The sequence below is a fragment of the Mycteria americana genome, chromosome 1 (assembly GCF_035582795.1).
Source record: "Mycteria americana isolate JAX WOST 10 ecotype Jacksonville Zoo and Gardens chromosome 1, USCA_MyAme_1.0, whole genome shotgun sequence".
In the NCBI taxonomy this organism is placed as follows: domain Eukaryota; kingdom Metazoa; phylum Chordata; class Aves; order Ciconiiformes; family Ciconiidae; genus Mycteria; species Mycteria americana.
This window is the reverse complement of record NC_134365.1, coordinates 193,005,252-193,024,873: the sequence shown is the minus strand read 5'-3', so window position 1 is coordinate 193,024,873 and position 19,622 is coordinate 193,005,252. Positions and strand designations below refer to the sequence as shown.

The window sequence follows — 19,622 nt, the reverse complement described above, 5'->3', positions numbered from 1 at the left end:
AACTCTAGTGCCCAATATTACAAATGTAGGGGAACTCTGCTGCCCTGGGCTAGAGCACACACAGTATTGCGTGGGGCTGGCAAGAGGAGCCAGTGGGAGTTGGGGCACACTCGACCCTTCAGAGAACTTCATCACTAACTCATCTGCAAGGACTTAAATCTGGACCAAGTCTGGGCAAATCTTCATAAGGACAGCAGAAAGCATGTCCCAGGCCACCATGAGCACTGTAACAAACATGAAGTTCCCACAGAGGTGTTAGTTTCCCTGTGAAACGGTTGGGAGTTGCTGGGTTTTTGTTTCTTTGAACATGGGCAAAATGATGCATTTCTCTACAAAGAAATTGGCTAGATTCAACTTAGCTGAAACACTATAAGGGAAAAAGAAATCAGACCATGGCAAAAACCCAGCGTGAAAAATTTCAACTTCAAGCATTAAACTTACAGCAAAAACATTTGAGTGACAGTAATGAAAAGCATTGATGTTTGTACCTACTGCTCTACTGTCCTTACTCTCTTTTGTGACTGTCTTGACTCTCTTGCACTATTTTTTATTTGGAATGGCTCAGACGAGAAGAATTAACATCACTGTGTACGTGTGTGGGAGGGACTGGAGAGAGGCCAGGGGACTGCCACGTAGCTCCCATCAACCCTAATGCAGATCACTTGGGAAGTGAGGAAAGTGAGCATTACTGGAGGATGCTGTTACAGCATTGCACAGCTCTGGCTGGTGCACCCCAGCTCATCCTTTCCCCCATCTTTAGTTAATAGCACAAGAACTTTGCACTCTTGGACAGCCCACATAGCAGTTTTTCATGATGCGCCAAAAGGCACCAGTCAGAAATAGCCAGGTTCCACTGCAAGCTCCTTCAGCTGCCCTCCAGCCTACTGTGCACGCATGACTGTGTCACATGCCAAAATGTGGTCCCAGTTGTTTGGCCAGCCAGTCAGGGGCAGCTTTCAATGCATTTGTATATTTTTGGTTGTCATTACAATGGTCTCCCATTGAATGGGGCCTGGCTGTGGCGCCAACAACCTGCCAGAGGAGTCTCTGCAAGAACTCATGCTTAGAAAGATCAAAAGAAAAATCCTTGTTTTCACTGAAGAGCGAGAAGAATTATTTGAGGGTGCTATTCTGATATTTATTTATTTTTAATTGTGTTTAAGCCAACTTGGGTTGTGCTGTTGGCTTGTTAGCCACCAGCAGCACAGAGCTAAGAAGAACAAACACATCAGAAAAACTGATAAGAAATGAGAATACTGTTTTGTTGTATGTTAGGGCTTTTTTTAGCATTACAGTAATTTTCCAGAGCATACTGGATCATTTAAAAAACAGTCTTGGTCTGAAACAGAGAACTACGAGTGAAATAGTTATCTAAAAACTATGTACACGTGTGATACTCAAAGATGTACATATGCAGAACTGTTTGGAAGTAACTTTCTGAATTATGGACCACCCTTTAACTGGAAATAAGGCAAAAGATGATGCACCTAAAGTTTGCAGCGGAGATTTAGCTCTTTAACTGCACCTTGTAATTACCTACTGTGCCACACTCTATAATAAAGTTCAGGCTTTTACCTCTGAGACAACTAGTTGTGAATGCCTACAGGACTGGCTTACCAAGAACCAGTGGATATTGCAATCATCCACCTCACTTCTTGGGTTAAGTGAATTTAATACTTACCTTCACTGTGTTCCCCACTCAGTGCAGTGGTCTTGGTTATTGGTCTTGGCTATTTAACTTTGTCTTATTAAAAGAAGAAATAGTACTAAAAGCCATAGACAAGTGTCTCCACTTCTACTGGAATTAAGTTCATCTAAAGGATGGCAATTCTAGGTTCTTTACACCTTCTAGTGATCCCTTGCTCTAGAGCAGAGATGGAGCAAGCACAGAGGCATGAGTAGCTGAGCATACTTAGTATTCAGTCATTACCTATAATCAGATTTTTCTCACTCATACAAGGAGAGCAAACTGCATACATTTTTGGTCCATTTCTCTCCTTTGTAAGACACCTTCAGCCGTTTGGTGTGTGAACTACCTACTACCACAGCTCATTCCATAAGCAGGGACTAAACAAACCTTTTCGCATTGTTCCATGCTACAGACATTTCAGCAGTGCATGGATTAACCCTTTAGCATGGCTTGACAATGTACCGCAGCTGTCAGAACAACACCTGCTTTTAAATTAGGAATGTAATTTTCAAAAACATATCTACTATTTAGGAATTATGAGTCCCATTTTCAAAATTTCTAATTCACTGTGCAATAAGTAATTAACTCCCTTTGCAAATCTACTTCCTACTTAGTACTGTCTTGGAAAAGATAAGATGCCATGCACAGGATGCCCCTCAGCTTGTAGACATCTTACAGTTGTCTAACCTGAACTCAGATGTCTAACCTCCCTCCTCAGCAGCTGATGGTGAGAAGGAGGTGCCTTCTCACTCCACACATCTCAGACCGCAGACAGGTTGGAGCTGCTTTCAGTATGTGCTGATTTGTGCGTGGACTACTCAAAAGAGACTGATTGCCTCTGACTAGCTGCCTAATTTTACATGACTAAGATTGAATGAGTATGAATACCATCCTTTGGCTTCTTATATGGTCAGAGGAAAGAACACCTCTGCTGTTCTCTAAGTGGCAGCTTAGGTCCATCGGATGGGGGCTCACTCAATCATAGGAGGTTGCCTGTACTGTAGATGCTGACATCTCAGCCAACCACCATAGGTTCCTTTTACAGTTAATAGAGAGAAACAGGTAGCTGTACAGCACAGTTCCACCCATCCTGGTATGGATACCTAAAATAGGTCTCTCTTCCATGACATTCATTAAATATTATGAAATATGAGCCTTACAAGAGAGCAGAGTTCCAGTTACTGCTTCTAACACAGCCAGTTCCCCGATGATGCCCACGGAAATCTGTTCCTTCATCTTGTTTATTTCTCTGAGCAAATTTACAGCAGGAAAGGTTCCTGCCACTCTGATCTAAAGGGGCAGTTTATGCACGCTGCATATTCCACCTAGATATTGCATAAGATCTAGACTATATTCTGTGCATATCAGTGGTGGCTTCTGTGGCATCTGATTTCAACAGATCATCTGGAAACAGCACCATCCAAAATGGCCTTGTGAATACACATCTCACAGTTTTCTCTTGATAGCTCTAATACTCACCGTAGTCACAGAGCACTACTAACAATAGATTCGAAAAATCTTTCAACATCTGTTTCATTCTGACCGGTGAGATCCTGGGTCCTTTTACTCCTCATGTCCTTCTTCAGCTCCAAAGTGCAGGCACTTTTTTCCAAGAACACCTGAAAGTTAAAAAATTAGAGCTGTGTTGACTTTGCTTCATAAAATACAAGAAGGAAGACATCCCACTAATAAGTAAAAGAAAATACACTGTTAATCAACACTTTTCTCCCATTTACTTAACAATTACTATTACTGTATCAATGCATCTGAATAAGCACAACTACAGTTCACTGTACAATAAATTTTCCCTTCTGAGCCAGAACAACGAAGACAGGTCACAACAATTTACCTTTGCACTGCAGTAACTGCTGCTGTGCATGTCTTATGTTAAGATCAAGACTCATGATAGCGAAATAACAAGTATTTTATACAAAATGTAACTCTGGCCTCGGCACATATCGATATTGGAGATTTATTGATGCTACATGATTCATATCACTTACTGTCAACTGCTTTCAAGTATGAAAGAGACTCAGTACAAAACTACCATTTTCGTCCTCAAACTGCCCTGTTATTCAGGTCTAGTAATATATTTAGTTATCTTACTAGATTTATAAAAGATCTATAACTGCCTTTTATGTCATTCAGACTGATCAGATGGAGAAGGTGCTAACTTCCACTTTTTCCTCCATCTTTTTTTAAGTTTACATTCTCTGCAGCCTTGGTTAAGCCAACAAAAAATAGAGTACCTTTTGGCAAGTTTCACAATTTTATGTCCATGTGCTTTAAACTACTCTTTATGAGTCTCGTAACAATCACATAAAACAGGCTGGAAGCACAATGATAGCAGCAAAACCAACAGTTTGCTTCAGAAGCAGAAGTAGGGGAGAATCTAGAAAGAGAAGATCTAGCTCAAGGGAACTATTCTCAAAATACAAGTATTGCTCTTTTGTATTGCATAGGAGCGCCGGCAAGTCAGTCTTACTGTGCTCGCCATCACACAAACATGCAAGAGAGTTCTTGTTCCATAAAGTTTACAACCTAATTTTACGAGACAAATTTGGCACTGGAGCAGGCAGAATTTAGGAGTGAACAAAACTGCGGAACATAAAGGTAAGACGTAGGAACCAGGTATGGGAAAAATCAGGTGCATCTTTAGGAATCACAAATGAGGTCTTTCAACAATTACATTGCTAGACTTGTTGAACTAAGAGACAGTAGACATGTTATTTGAAAGCTTTTTAAACTGTTCTCTGTGCCAAGTGGCTGGAGAGAATAATTTCTACGCAAATGTGCCAAGTGGCTGGAGAGAATAATTTCTAAGAAAAGACTAACAGCATGACTTTGCTCAGTAAAAGCCCATTACAATAATAGCTGTACATATCTGAAGGGAATAATCATCATCCGGCCCACGAACTTGACAAGGCTCCAGAAAGAATTAGATAGGGACAGTGATACCGCCACCACCCACAATTTCACTTGATACGCCATAAATTACAGGAAGACAAACCTTATGCCTCAAGACAGGGGCGGGCTGCTAGCAGAGGGCAGTGGAGAGCCAGCCTGCCTCCCCAGGCGGCCACTCCGTAACCGCCCCTGGCTACTGGCAGCAGGCCCGGCATCATGTCGGGGACATCATTCTTTTCACGTATCATTATTGATCATTAATCGGTTAATCAAAACAAAGAATCAAAGTGGTCCAAGGAAGAAAAAGCAGGTTTCATTTAAGAAAAACAAAAAATTGCAATTGATGCCTTGGCCTCTAGCGTAACTGCTCAAGGAAAACAAGCAGAAGTTACGCAGCGTTGCTGTAAACTGCTCGGAAATACAGAGGGGAAAAAAATGCTTTGGGGGCCACAATCATGATTGTGCTGGATGATTTAACGGGTCTTTTCCATTTCCAGTTTCCTAGCTGTGTATTTTTCAAATGGCTTTTACAAATACTTCTTTCAGAGAGTCACACACTGACAGGTGAAATTAAAATAATCCTAATCTCAGTCTAATGAACAACATACTGCAGAGAGGAAACGAAGCTATGGAAGGGGAATAAATCCTCGGGAAGAAAGAAAAAAACCTGCATGGGAGAACACTCTCAGTCAAGAGAGTCACCTTGCATCTTAATTTGTGTGTGCCAGCCCCACCCAGGCAACAGCAGCATGGTTCACGAGACAGGGCGCCAGTGGGAGGCACAGGAGACCCAACTTCTGTTCCTATTCCTGCCATCGCCAGGCATACGATGTCAGCAAACTGCAGCATTAATCTGCTCCCCTCTCTCCCACCCCATCTCTCCTGCTCTGTATTTATAGTACAGACTTTTCAGGACAGGGACTCTTTCCATGCAAGCCCGCGGATGGAGCCCAGCGCCAAGGCCCTTGGGTGTTTCTGTAACACTGATCATTCGTCAGACCAAAACCTCCTTCCCTCTCAGTTATCTTGGCTTGCTTGGGAAAAAGACTCCAGCGTGCAGTGCGGGCAACACCCAAGCTAGAAGTGGAGTATTTGAAACGGCACCAAAACTAACTTCCAATTAGTGAGATCCGGTACCTCTGGAAGCCTAGCCCGGGGCTACTTCACCCTCCGCAAGCCTCTGCTGTCACTGCATTGCACCAGGAGCCCTCCCACCTCACACACAGCTACTTTAGGCTACCAGCTGCAATACAGCCCTACCTTTGAACAAAGCTCCGACTGAAGTGCTTCCATGAAGCCTCCCTGAGTTTCTGCACCTTTGCTAGCTCAATTCTAAGAGCAACTTTGAATGCAAGAATTGGTGGCCCACTTCTGGTGTAGTATTGCCCCCCTCCTTATCCTCTCCTTCCCCACAGGTTTGTTCCTCCTTCAGTTTTCCTTCCTTTTGCCTCGCCTCAGTTTTGGACAGGCCTTATGCTGACCTCTAAGCTTGGTTCAGACTTCTCCCCTCTCCTCTCAGTCTTTCCCTAAGCCAACTTTTTTCTAGATTTCTTCTCATTTCTAGGTCTTCTTCGAAAATCTCCACATCTTTGCCTCCTGCCCCCTGCTCTATTATTTCTCCACTTTTCATACTCACATAAAATGTTGCTTTTCAAGCCAGACAATACATCTTAAATGGTTTCTACTCTATTCAGATCTTCTACCTCAAGTTCATTAACTTAATGAGATGAAAAATGATTGAACAGAGAAGGCTATCAGACTTTGAATAATTGGCTTTTTAAATTTATTGCTCTCGTGGACAAGCACAGACTGAGGCTCTATTGTGTGACACGCTGCAGAAGCACAGCAGCATAAAAAGATGCTTTCTTCTTCCAAGAGACGGTGTAATGGGCTGATTGGAAGTGGAAGACTTCCTCTCCAAAAGGAATTGGAAATGACAGACGAGGAGGGGATAAGCCATAAAGGGCCTTGGAAATGAAGACCAAGAGGCTTGTATGTAACGCAAATGACACAGGAAAACTTCACGTCCCTGCTCTGCAACAGATTTCCTGTGTGATCTTGGTCACATCACTTAGTTTTCCTGTGTCACAGCCCTCCACTGGAAATAGTACCTCACTGTCTGGTAAGGCTATTATGAGAATAAATCCATCATGAGCTGCGAGGCTTACAGGCACTACTACAGTGTCAGGAACCATGCAAGAACCAAAGATGCAATTTACAATTTTATTTACAGTATTTTTTTGCAAATAAGTAACAGAATAGATTATATATACACTGCTAGAGTTACATATGTTCATCTATTCAAATAATGTCCCTATTTCTCCATCATTAAAATCATAAAGTATTTTGTGATCATTTCAGTTTTACAAAAAAAACCAAACAAACCAACCCAAAACAACCACAAACCACAAGCCAACTGGATTTATGACTCCCAGTACTTTTTGCAGCAGTATCCAAGGCCACAGAGCAGACATGACATTTCAGAAACCCGCCACCTGTTCTGAGTGCTGTCACCTGCTGATTTAGCACAGCTAACCAGTTACCAGCTTCATCACCTGCAACAGTATAGCAGCAGCTACTCCCCCTTCATAAGGGAGATGAGAGGCAAATGAGCCCTGCAGTTAAGAAAGGGCCATCAGGAATTAACCAGCTACTCCATGACCAATCACTGAGTTTAATGAGAACACAAACTCACTGCACTTGAAACCTCTGTGCTCTGGAGCCTCATTCACATGAAGGGGAGTGCCACTGACGGATCCTGGATTTTGCCCTGGCCACGGGTACCCTCAGTCCTCCTCCTCATTGCAAATCCCCTGCAAAAGCTGAGCCCTGCCCTACCCTAGCTCCATCCTCCTTCAGGAATCGGGAAGAGGCCTGTCCTCGCTCATCTCCCCCCCACCAGCGCAGCCCTGCTCCTTCCTTGTCCCCCAGGTAGGGTCCCCCAGGGGGTTCCCGTGCTGTGGCAGCTCCAGGTGAAGGTGGACCAGCCACAGCACGGGAACCCCCATGACTCATGAGAGCATGGGGAAGGGCTCAGGGAAGGAGTAAGTGGGGGGGGTCAGGTTGAGGACTGATCCTCTTGGAGCCAGCCTGCCTCCCCCCGGAGCGCTGCCCTGAGCAGCGGCGCATACCCCAGCCACCCTGAGGGACCCAGGGAGCCGGCCAGGGTCTGAGTGATGCTGTCAGAAAAATAAAGTTACCTACTGGAATTTAAAACAAGCAAAATGTTGCCAGAATATAAAGGGGGGGCAGGGGGGAATCCCAGATGAAAACCAGTTTCCTTAATAGCTGTCCATTAGTAAACATTTTTCAGTCATATTTGCAACCCAAAATTTGCACAATTCTGTTTATGCATGAGAGGCTAACAGTAAAATAGACTAGAGATGGAAAAGCCTGGAAGTCCTAAATCCTCCCTACATTTCATCTGAGGGACACCAAGCAGCATGAACAGCAAAAAGAAATGTGTATCTGCAATATTTCTGCAAATTTAAGATATTTTATCTGTATGGCAGGAAAGAGATTAATTATTTTCAACCAGCATTCACTTATTGCAATGTGGGATTAGGCAGCTATTGAAGTGTTACCACCTGCTGGGAATTTCAGAATTTCCCATATAATCCTTTCCCTTCCACATTAAAGAGGGAGCACCTCAGGTGTGCATCACACTTTATCAAAATCTAATCACTGCTGACCAGTCAGAGTGGTCAGGGTCAAAAATATGCCACTTCTCGGAAGATACCGAGTTTAGCAAAAGAAGTACATACGTGATGTCTGCCACAGCAGGGGGCTGGAGCTGACATCCTCAAAGGCATCTCTCATTCTTATTTACACATCAGACAGTTTTACATTGTTATCAGATAATGGCTTTATTAAAATTATGCATCTAAATTCACTAGACTGAAACTGACAGCACCAGATTCTCTGTGTGCAAGAAAAAAACCCAATAATTAGCTGCTAAAGCCTATTTTAATCCACATTTGGGGTCTGATCTCACAAAATCCTGGGATTTCTCAGCTCCTTTTGATATCAACTCAGCAACTCAAGAGCTAGCTGGCCAGCAACATACGTCCTTTGAAACCTAAGGGCTACAGTAGACTGAATATATGGATGAGATTTACTTTGGAAAATGTACAGTGAAAATAAGTTTATTAAGCATAAGGAGATTTGGGAAAGTGTCCAAGCAAGAATAAATAATGAATGCAAAGAATGAAATACATTAGATCGCCCCTTATGGCATAAGGGATGGAATGCAGTCATCCATTCTTTCCTCTATATATTGTTCACTGTTTCTGGAATTCCCCTTTTAGTGAAGTTTATCTTAAAGATCATAGTATGGGGAATATATATTGCACAGCTGAAATAATTAGAAATACATTTGAGAAGCAGGTCTGAAATGTCATGAAGTATCAGTATTAAGAGAACCGGGAAGCTGTCTCCTCTGCTTTACACTGATTTTGTCATACACTCACATGGCTTCGTCTAGCGACTGATACAAAGTAGGAATCACTAAACATACTGAAAAACGCTAAAATTAATCCTACTTATCACAGACTCGGAGTGACAAAAACATCACAACTACTTTACGTGTCAGTGCTACCTGCACTTCGGGAGTGCTAAAACACCAGGGCTCCCAGGCGGGACGGTCCCTGCCTCAAGGGGAGAGGCGATCACAGGGAAACTCTAAGCAAAGGAGAGACACAAAACCAGAACCTGAAGTCTCACGGGTATTTTTAAAAACCTGAATAACCAAGCGTTTACGGCAAACGCAGCACGGTCCTGTCAGCACCCCTCGCAGGCGACCCGCGAGCCGTCCCCAGCCTGTGCCGACTGGGGTCCGTGCCGCTAGACGCCACCCAGCCCGCTCCGAGCCTGAGGCTGCCCGGGGCTCCCCCGCGGCTCAAGCCCCTCGTCACCCGCGGCGAGGCGAGGTAACCGCCGCCGCGGGGCAGCCCACCCGCGCCCCGCGGACGGCGCCTCAGAGAGGCCCGGGATCCCCCGGCCCCCGCGCCCGCCCCGCCGCCAGGCGAAGCTCCGGCCGGGCCGCGGGGCAGGGGACGCGGCTCCCCCTCCGCCCGGCCCGCGCTCACCTCCGCGCCGCTGCCCGCGGCTCTGCGCGGGCGGAGCGGCCGCCGCACCGGCGCCGCCGGCGGGACGGGCGCGCAGAGACGGGGCTGAAGCGTGATCCTTCCCACGGAGGAAACGCCGCCGGGGCCGCCCCTCCGGCGGCGGGCGGGCGCTCACTCACCTCCGGCGGCCGCAGCACCCGACCCGGCCCGGCCGGCGGCGGGGGGAGGGTTAAATGGCGGCGCGGCGCAGCGCGGCTGTCAGGGCGGCTGTCAGCGGGGCGCGGGGCGGCGGCGGACGCCGTGCGAGGGGAGCCCGCGCCCCTGGCGGCGAGGCGCGGGGAGGCGAGGCGAGGCGCTGCCCTGCCCAGCCCTGCCCCGCCGGGGCCGCGCCGCCCTCACACGCCCTCCCGCCCGCCGCCGGGGTGTGGCGGCCGCTGGGGGAGAGGGGCCGGCGGGAGGGCCGCGGGCACGGCAGCCCGCCGGGGGAGGGACGCGCCGGGATCCTTCGGCGTATGCGCCCCGGGCGCAGCCGCCGCGCTGGGCCGGCGGCCAGCCCCGGTGAGGGCCCTGCCGTACCCTGGCCTCCGACAGTTCTCTTCACGGTGCGATGCGGTTGTACGGCCCCAGGGTGAATGGTCACGGTCATCCCTTCGGTCATGAAGAAGCTGGAGAGCCGCAATGCTAGTTGAGGCGACACTCGGGAGGCAGCCCAGGCTTTCAGACCTGCCCAAGCCACCATTTCTCCACAGATGCATGGCTGTCTCCACCTCTTGCACCTCTCTGCAAGCTTCCTTTCTGGTCAGTAGGGAGTCCTCACCACAAAATCAGTCCCCTCCTGCTGGGCATTGGTAAAGGCATCTGCCGTGCACAAGCTTAGATGTTGGAGCTGGCCATCAGTGTTGGTTGTGAAGAAAGCGGGCAGACTGGGGGCTGCTTTCCAGAGTCAACTTGCAGTGGTGAAGACGAGGCATCAAACGATCTCATCAGCGAGGAAGAGCAGCCCTGGCTCCTTAACGTGCCCATCTGCAGCCAAAGTTCGTGTATGCATGGGTATTTGTCATGCCCAGTGCTCATGGATAATATTCAGGGACTATTGTGACAGGGTAAAACCATGCTCTTGCAGAGAGACTTCTTTAAAAGAAAAGTTTCCGTCTGTTTTTATGCAACAGATTCACCCATTTATCTCAAACCACGGGTAAATTTATTTCCCTGTCATGGAGTCTGTGGTTTAGATACAGACCAATGGACACCCACACACCCACAAAGCTACAAAAGGATTTCGAGGAGCATTTAAATCGACTGATGTTACGTGTAAAGAACCTTCCTGCTTTCCCTAATTGATCTGCAGTAAGCGTGGGCACAACGTAAAGGCCCAAGAGGAAGTACTTGTCAACTTTTGGTGTCCAAAATTAAAAACAAACCAAAATGTTGCTCCTAGTTACCTTTCATCAGCTATATGACCAAGAAAATACAACTTCCGCACGAGTACCCCTGAATGCTGAGCCCGAGCAGCTGATTAGGGTTGCCGCCCACCCTATCCCCCCGTCGTCCCCTGCCTTCCCACTTTCACTCGGCTCTGATCAACCTGCGCTAAAACCCTTTTCCATCTGCTCGCTGGGGTCTGCGGTGGTTAACACTTCACAGGCACACTGCCATCTGGAGTACCGTCAAAAACCTTCAGGAAAGCAAGATAAACACTTGCTGAGAAACTCGGACTGTGTTCTGGACAGCAAAGAGTGAAGCATTTCTGTATCAAAAAGATTTTCCAGGCTGTTTTACTTTGAACAATCCGAATTTCTAATATTCTCCTGTTTTGTTTTAATAGAGGTGTGTACAGGTTTTTTTTAACTCAGCTGTCTTTTGGTGTCTGTAAGATTTTGTTTGGTGTTTCGGAAGAGAAGGGTGTCCAAATTAAATTTTGGTGTGTGTTTGGTGGACACACACACGTGTGTGTGTGTGTGTCCAGTCTAATGAGTGAAGGTCACTGCATTTCACCATCAAACACTCATGGCTGCACGATCTGTTCCATGTCTCGCGGTGACGTAGCTCAGCCCTTCCTTTGAATGCCGAGGAGTTTCCCGTGCCCGGTCCTGGTCTGTGTGACTTGTCTGGCAGCAAGGATTCGGCTCCAGGCAGTGCTGCCGTGGAGGTGCTGAGGCGCACAGGTACACAGCCATGCCTGAAGCTCCTTTCACATTGATCATGTAAGGTACCAGCTGACACAAGCGGAGGTGTGGTGGCACCGGGTTTGGTTTGAATGAAACAGGTAATAAATCACATGTGGTAATAAAGAAAATAATACTGTAAGGAGATTACAGATGATGGGGAAGTTCAGAGGAGAGGAAGTGTGTGGCGAATGGCTCCCTGTTTTGAAATGTCTGCTGAAGTGCCGGGACTGAAACTCCGGTCTCATTTGCTGCCTACATTTAACATCTGAAAAATCTTGTATCAGTGAGTGTTTTGCCAGGCTTTTTTTCCTCTGTGACCACAACTTCTTAAAAATTTAATCACTAAGAAAAAAATGTCATTCCTCCATTCTAATACAGAGGAAAAAGTAAAGAAATCCACACAGCAGGAAAGAGTCTGGAACATGTGGAAAGATGTTTTACTCATATCGCAGTACTTTGCGCTTCTTACAGTGCCTTTGATCCAATGGCCTTAGAGTATTTTACGAGTTATGCGTGATCTTTGGTCTTTTTGTTTTCCACTCCTGATGAAAAGGGCTTTGTCTTCATTTTTCTGCCAGAGTATACTGATTCACTGAGATTATGCTCAAATTGTAAAGCCAGGAACAGAACCACGACTGCAGCTCAGGTCCTCCGTGCGCTCCCCCTTCTTTAGACCCATCTCGCCTTTGTGTTAACATATCCAAAAGGGGACACAGTCCAAAAAATAGTGATTAAAAAACACAAGTCAGCCCCTATGATTACATGATAGAAATTGCAAAGACCCCAGATAACAGGAGGATGGGCACGGAATAAATACACAGGCTACATTATTAAACCCTTTGAAGCACACTGGATTATGTTTGCACATAACACACCTGCTGTGATGCTAAGGACTAAGATCTGTCTTTGTTAACGTGCCGTCCAAATTTCATCAGGAACATATTTTTCATTAAAATACTTCAGCGGAGCTGGTCTCTGAGGCATCTGGCTAGCGGTGGATGAAACGCTGGGTTCCTTGCCATGAAAGTTGGTCTCCCGGGAGAGTGAGAAACTAATAACAGAAGGGACAGGAGAAAGAGGGAGCAGACGAATACTTATTTAGCCCACAACCATAACGTTGAGAACAAAATGAATTTAGACACCGACGGATACAAAGAGAGAGTCCCCTTTAATTGCTGATGTGTAGCACCAGCTGCCGGCAGACAAATCCCACCTGAGCGCAGACCCCAGCTAGCCGCTGTGCTGAGGTGGCCCGCATGGCTGAAATGTTAAAGGCAGCTGTGACAGGAAGGTCAGGCAGGGAAAAGCATCCTGGCCCGTAAAAATGGGATCACCTGTTTTCCAGCTGCCGGCAGCTGTGCAGAAAACACTTGCGTGTGTAGTGATGGGCGGTGTCAGAGGCTGCGGGCGGCTGCCCCCTGCTTAGCCAGGCCAGAGCAGCCACGTTGACTCCAGCCACAAGCTGAAACCAATCTGCCTGATTTTACCCGAACCAAATTAAAGGTATTTATACGAAGGGCACCACCACCAGATTTGCTGTGTTGGTGGTTTTCAGTGGGCATAAGGTGGTATGTTGGTTTGTGGCTCTCTCCCCTCTGCCAGCACAGTTGGGGTTGGGAAGAAAATGTCTTTTTTTTTTGCATTGGCATAAAACCAAGATCGTGTAGTAGCACATATTGTCTACAGACCACCAGGTGTGAAAGCAGAATGGCTGGCTACCGAATTCCCTCTCTGCTCAGCATAGGGGGGAGACATGCGACATTGTGTGTGATTTCTATCTGTGCAAAATATGCTAAAAGTATCCTCTTGCTGATATTGAAACAACCTCAAGCTTCCTAACGGGAGCAGTAACAATATCCTGACTCGGAAAGAGAAGTGTGCAAGCTATTTGCCCTCATCTGCACTGGCAAAGAAGAATTAATTGTGAAACCCCCAAAGTAGTGGTGGCTGGGATACAAGCTAGTTATGTTACAGATGAACAAGGTGAGGGTCAAAACAGTAGTATAAATGTTTTGGGGTTTAGGGGGAAACTTCAGAAAGCTGGAAACAGGAAGAAACTGAAATGTGTCCTTTTGGAAATGATAACTCTGCATTGTTCAAGAAAATTTCTCAAGCTATCAAAAAAAGGTTGCATTGGCTGAAAAAACTACAGTCTTGAATGGAGAACTGACAAGAATACTAATATTTTAACTACAGAAGGCATTTAGATTAATAAAAGTAAGTAGAAAAAGGGTAAAATTGTCAGGAATTGGTAGAAATCAGAAGCATAAAACTGGTAAAGAACTTAAAAGATGAGATCTGCAGCCAGAGATATTGAGTGATGAAGATTTTTCTGATTTTAATATATATTTGAAACAAAAGAATGGTAGCTATTCCACTGATCTACTGCTATGTGAAAAATTTGACTTATCAATTGGAATGCAAAAGAAACACAGATGTTCAATAAATATTTCTGTTCTGTTTTGGGGTGGAAAACGGATGACAGAACCATATTCCAGGATGGTAACAAAATACTTTCTGTCCCAATGCAAGCCTGAGAATGTAAAATAAGAGCAGCTCCAGTTAAACAACCTAAAATCAGCAGCTCTGGATAAACTTGCATCCAACAATTTGTAATATTATTTTTCCAATCAGTTAGTCTGGAGATGCTGTGGAGGTTTCAGACCACTGGATGACTGCTCATGTGTGGGGTTTTACTGGTTTGTTTGGTTTGTAAAGTGAGAGCAGCCCCGGCTGATACAGACCTGTCAGCCTTACCCTGATTCCAGACACAGGGATGGAAAAGCTGATAATAAAAAGAGAGACTACCATCACCAATGCCCCTTGACAGAGGTTGGTGGAGAATGTATTTCAGATAAAGTTACAAGTTTGGTGTGTAAAGGTAGCAATGTTATAACGTAATAATACTTTACATTTCCACAGAACATTTGGTTTGGTAGCCCCTGACATTTCCACCAAGGACACTTCTGCAAAATTAGCACAACATGCATTGAAAGGATTAAATGTTGATTAATTGGTCTCAAATGTCCTTTTAATGTGTCATCTTCATGCAGGACATATTTACCTAAGGATTTAAGCATGGATTAGGCTTTAGCAATTTAAAACTTTTTATCAGAGAGCTAAAAGAGGATGTAACATCATCACTGCTCAAATTTTCAGGTAACACACAAACTGGGAGAATGGTAAATCCTGAAGACAGGTCACTACCACTGAGCCACCTCTGAGTAAACTGGGCTTTAGCAATCGATACATATTTTAATATAGCTCCCATAAAATTACATATCTAGGAACATGCAGGACATGCTTTATAGGATGTGCAGCTCCCTCCTGGGTACTCATTACTTTACAAAGATCTGGAGATCATACTGAGTTGTTAGTTAATCTTGAGCTCCCACTGTCACATCAGTTAGTTTGTGCTGCTGCCCACAGGTTTTGAGCAGAGAAAGATGTCACCGTACTTTTACAAGTCTTTTGCCACTATCCTACCTGAAAGTATTATGACCAAGCACAAGAAATATTGACCTCTGTCAAATTGCTGTGAGGAAACACAAAACTTATAGGAAAATTGGGGAGAGAGTAGTTACCATTGATATCTTACCAAAATAAAGAGATGATCAAGTGAAATTCATCTGTCACTATGAGAAATAATCACACAACCATAGCACGAAGGACAACCCCGGAGGAAGCAAATCTGCAGGAAAGCATCTGTAAGCTGCCGGGCAAGCTGCAGGGCAGGCTTAATCAGATGAAGCCCTGAGCCTTTCCATCTACGCTGTTGGTTAATAACCCCACTGTGGTTCAGGCTCATAGTTTTTATACTGTGCTTAGGAAAAGTGTAGCTTTGGACACCCACTGGGAAAACCAGGCTGCAGTGCAGTTAGCCTAGTGCAGTTTTACAGGAGACCACCCTCAGACCCCACTTTCCCTCTTTCTTAAGATACCCACGGGAATGAGAGTCCAGCAGAAGTCTGACATCTAAGTCCCATTCGCAACTGAGCTGTGTGGATGGGGAGCAAACTGAGGATGAACGTAGGTTCAAGCACATGTTTGATAGCGTGAGCATGCAGTCTATATGTGACGGCTGGGAGCATAAAAATCGGGAAACAAATTACCTCTGCAGTTAGTACTTTTGCAATAGCTTTTCTTGGGCCAGTGCTGATGTTCACAGTTTAAGGTGGTTATTAGGTAACTATGGAAAACCTTGGGAAGAGCAGAAAATAGGACAATGTGGTGGCGCAGGACTCCAAATGATTTATCTGTTTAAGAAACAGTTACATTTCAGGACACCTGGCATGAAGGGAACTCACCCTTGATAGAGGACTTACTAAATATAAGGTCTAGTGGCTAGAAGCCAAAGCTAAACAAACTCTGACTATGTACACTGAAAACATTTTTACAACAGGTAATAGTCATTGGAATTTGCCAAGAGCTGCGGTGGGATTTCCCAGAAGTTGCAACCTCTTGTCGTTCCTAAAAGAGGAGTTCTACTTCAAACACAAATTAACTAAGGGAAGTCCTACAGCTTCTGTTACCCGAGAGGTCAAGCGAGATGGTCATAATAGTCTCTTCTGGCCTTGTAACCTATAAATAGATCAGCGTCCCAGTGGAAAAAAAGTTACCCTTATCTCAGGCTTTCCCAAAACACTGTGGAAAAAACAATAGGAATGCAGAAAGATCAGAAATAGTCACTTTGAAACAGTTGTGCCTAGTTGTGCCCTGTTCTCTTCAGTTTCTACTGAAGAGACCAAAACATTTTGTGATCTTATTCCAGAACATCTTTTAAGCTCTTCCTTCTTGCTGTCAGAGCTCAGCCATACCCAATACACCCATTTTCAGAGCTGTTAACTAGTTGACGTTTGATAATTATAACAAAGGTTGTGTTTGAAGTTGGTGGGAGTTTTGCCATTCTCATTTAATGGGTGGATCAAATCAGAGTACCTTTGCAATTTAAGGACACACCTCAAATTCTCCATCCGATGTGAAGTGAAACTCTGAGGAATTATGCCGCATGCACACAACCGCTGAGTCTGGGTGAAAGAACAGACGTTTCTCATATACTGTGTCAAATGCTGTTATGTTTAGGCAACATTTGAAAATAATTCTACCTACATGAAGTGAATCATTAAATAGCCACAGTACAAATGCCATACCAGCAACAGACACCAATTTATTTTGTGCAACTGTGCTGCCTTTATTGTTCTTTGCAAAAAGGGAGTACTTCACACAGCACGTATCCTCCTGCAAATTTTTTGGTTAAAAGAAAATAACAAGTCCTGTCTTTGAGTTTCTGGAAGTGTTCTGCATGTATGAAGCAAGGGACAGGAGCACCGATTTGTTTGACTGTTGACTTCAAAAAATACAGTGAAACAGCATTTAGATCATATTAGTCCCCTCCTTTACTTACTCCCTCAGATCATTTTGATGATAATTCATCATCAGCTAAGTGAAACCCTCCAAGTACATAAAATACTTTGAACAAAACAATGCAAAACTTCTAAATAGTCTAAGCCTTACGCTCAGAGCAGGACTAGATTCACAAAAGTGCTGTGACTATTCCAGCAGCACCAGCCCCTTTTACCTTGAACTTGCTGTCCATCATTGCTGTGAGCATGGCAGAGCAGGGTTTAATGCACTCTTTCATCAGTGGGAATTTGAAGTCATGGCATTCACAGTCCGGTGGAAAAGCAGGAGACCCAAGATCCAACCTGGTCTTTGGTTTGGAGCAGGGATATGAAGCAGGTGGTTTCTATCAGGTCTACCTCTCATGAGTGTGTGCTAAATAGCAGGCTATGGGGTTTTCTGAAACTGAGGTTTCCTCACTCACTCCTGAAGTTTTTGTGTTTTGGTGTTTTTTTAATATCTGAATAATACTTTAATTCTAAACCACAAATTAAAATGACTTTCAAGCCTGCTGGCCAGGACAACTACCTGGGAGGTATGACACTTAGGCCTCTGCTCCAAAAAGTAGTTAAGTATTTCCTTAAAATAAAGATGAATGTCGCCAACAGACATGCCCAGAATATCCTCTTAGCATGAGTACCTGCAGCTCATTCTTGGGAGAACAAAATGATAGTTGAAGTCTTCCCAACAGAAGATGACCTGGAACTAGAGTGTCCTGCACTTCACGTGAATGCCTGAAGCACTGAGAATTAGGATGAAATGGGAACTGCTAGAATAGGAGAAGCAACGTAATTGTCAGATTTGTGAATCTAGCTCAGAAAAAAAAACATCGGAGAGGGGGTTCCTCCCAAAGAAAACAATGATTTCATATCAAATCCACAAATAATTTTGAATCAGCCATTCCTACCTTTTCAGTGTGTATTTTGAAAGAACTATGCAGTTGCAAATGGGAGCCTCCCAGGCTTGAGGAAGCAGGAACTTCTACTGTTGGCAACAGGCTCCTGCTGTCTCCTACTACTGTCCTCATGAATTCAGTGACAATACTTCCATTAATTTTACAAGAAGCACAGTCAGACCCTTTGGACAAACTGTAAAAGTCCTGTTAGAAGAACTGAGCATCGAAGAGTTTAGCTAATCAATATGCAGCCAGTAGTGATTATTAAAGATACACTTCTGAAGACTTCCAAATACACATAAATACATACATATGTATCTTTCAGAGAAAAAAAAAAAATAATGTTTGCACTTCAGAAATACGGTTCAGATTAGATTCATGTTTCCATAGGCTTAATATAATTTTCCTGAAAACAAAGGCAAAGGAGAAATGGAAAAGATGCAGAGATTCCTGAGCAGTGTTATTTTCCTGTCAGAGGTATAAAAAGGCCCGTGTTTTCAAATGAAAAACATAATCATCACTTAAGACTCCTCCATAAGAAAACAAGCACTTTTTGAACAGACCTCTGTTACAAACCTCTGTTCAAAGGACTGTATAATTGGGCAGCCCTGGCAAAATGGTATAATGCTCATGTATCATGATACAAATATTCTAGGAATAATCAAAACATGAAAGGTTCATATAGGCACCTTCTGCATTAAACTGGAATGATCTGTGAGAATGGCAACTCCTATATTGTCCCCTCTCCTATAATCCTGCTTCAACAGAGCCAACAGATTTTTTGCTCGTAGTACCAATGGAAACAGGACTGGGCAATGACAGTTTGGGATGGTGTGATGTACTACCATGATACCACACGCCCGTCAACACGTCACTCCATTTGTTCACCCAACAGCTGGCTCTCAGTATGGTATCAGATAAATGATTTCTGTTGTCTTTCAGCTGGGAAAACACATTTGAATGTGTCAAACGCCTTTCCAATGCTAGCACAGGATATATGCTTGGCTCAGACTCAAGACTGGTTCCCTCATGAGACTGGTGCTTGTGTAGACATCTATAGTTTTGCGATTCTGGCTGGGACGGGTCACAGGCTACTCAGCAACAGAATCGGGGCATTCTAATTAAAATTAAAAGGCAGAATTAAATGTAAGTCAAAACTCTCGTGTACCCTTTTAGGTACAAAATGAGACAGCAAAAAATATGATGTGCTTTAAAAATGTGCCCCATGGAACCACAAGATTTTGATGTTCAAAGATTTTAAAGCTGCTCAAAACATTTAGGAAGAAAAAAACCCAACAGAACAGTCTATTTAAGAAAATCTTTTATTTTTTATTACTTTCTAGTAGTCATTTTCTCATGTGTATGTTTAAATTCTAAACCAGCTATGCAAATTACCCTATAGATTTCTTCCCTGTAGGGAAAAAAAAAAAGTCAAGGAAAAATCTTGGGAAAGAAAAGCTCGAGAAAGTACCATCATTCCAAAATAGGCTGTATTG

At 44.5% G+C, this 19,622-nt stretch overlaps 1 protein-coding gene across 1 annotated transcript in view; it reads right to left on the bottom strand.

The window, feature by feature from the left end:
* Positions 1-9,891, bottom strand: part of THSD1 (thrombospondin type 1 domain containing 1) — a 28,057-nt gene extending 18,166 nt beyond the window's left edge. The window contains exons 1-2 of the mRNA XM_075490164.1: positions 9,685-9,891; positions 3,170-3,309 (exon numbers count right to left, since the gene is read on the bottom strand). Of these exons, the coding sequence (XP_075346279.1) occupies positions 3,170-3,227 (58 nt within the window). The 5' untranslated portion in view covers positions 3,228-3,309; positions 9,685-9,891. The remainder of the gene's footprint in view (positions 1-3,169; positions 3,310-9,684) is intronic.
* Positions 9,892-19,622: the final 9,731 nt, after the last annotated feature.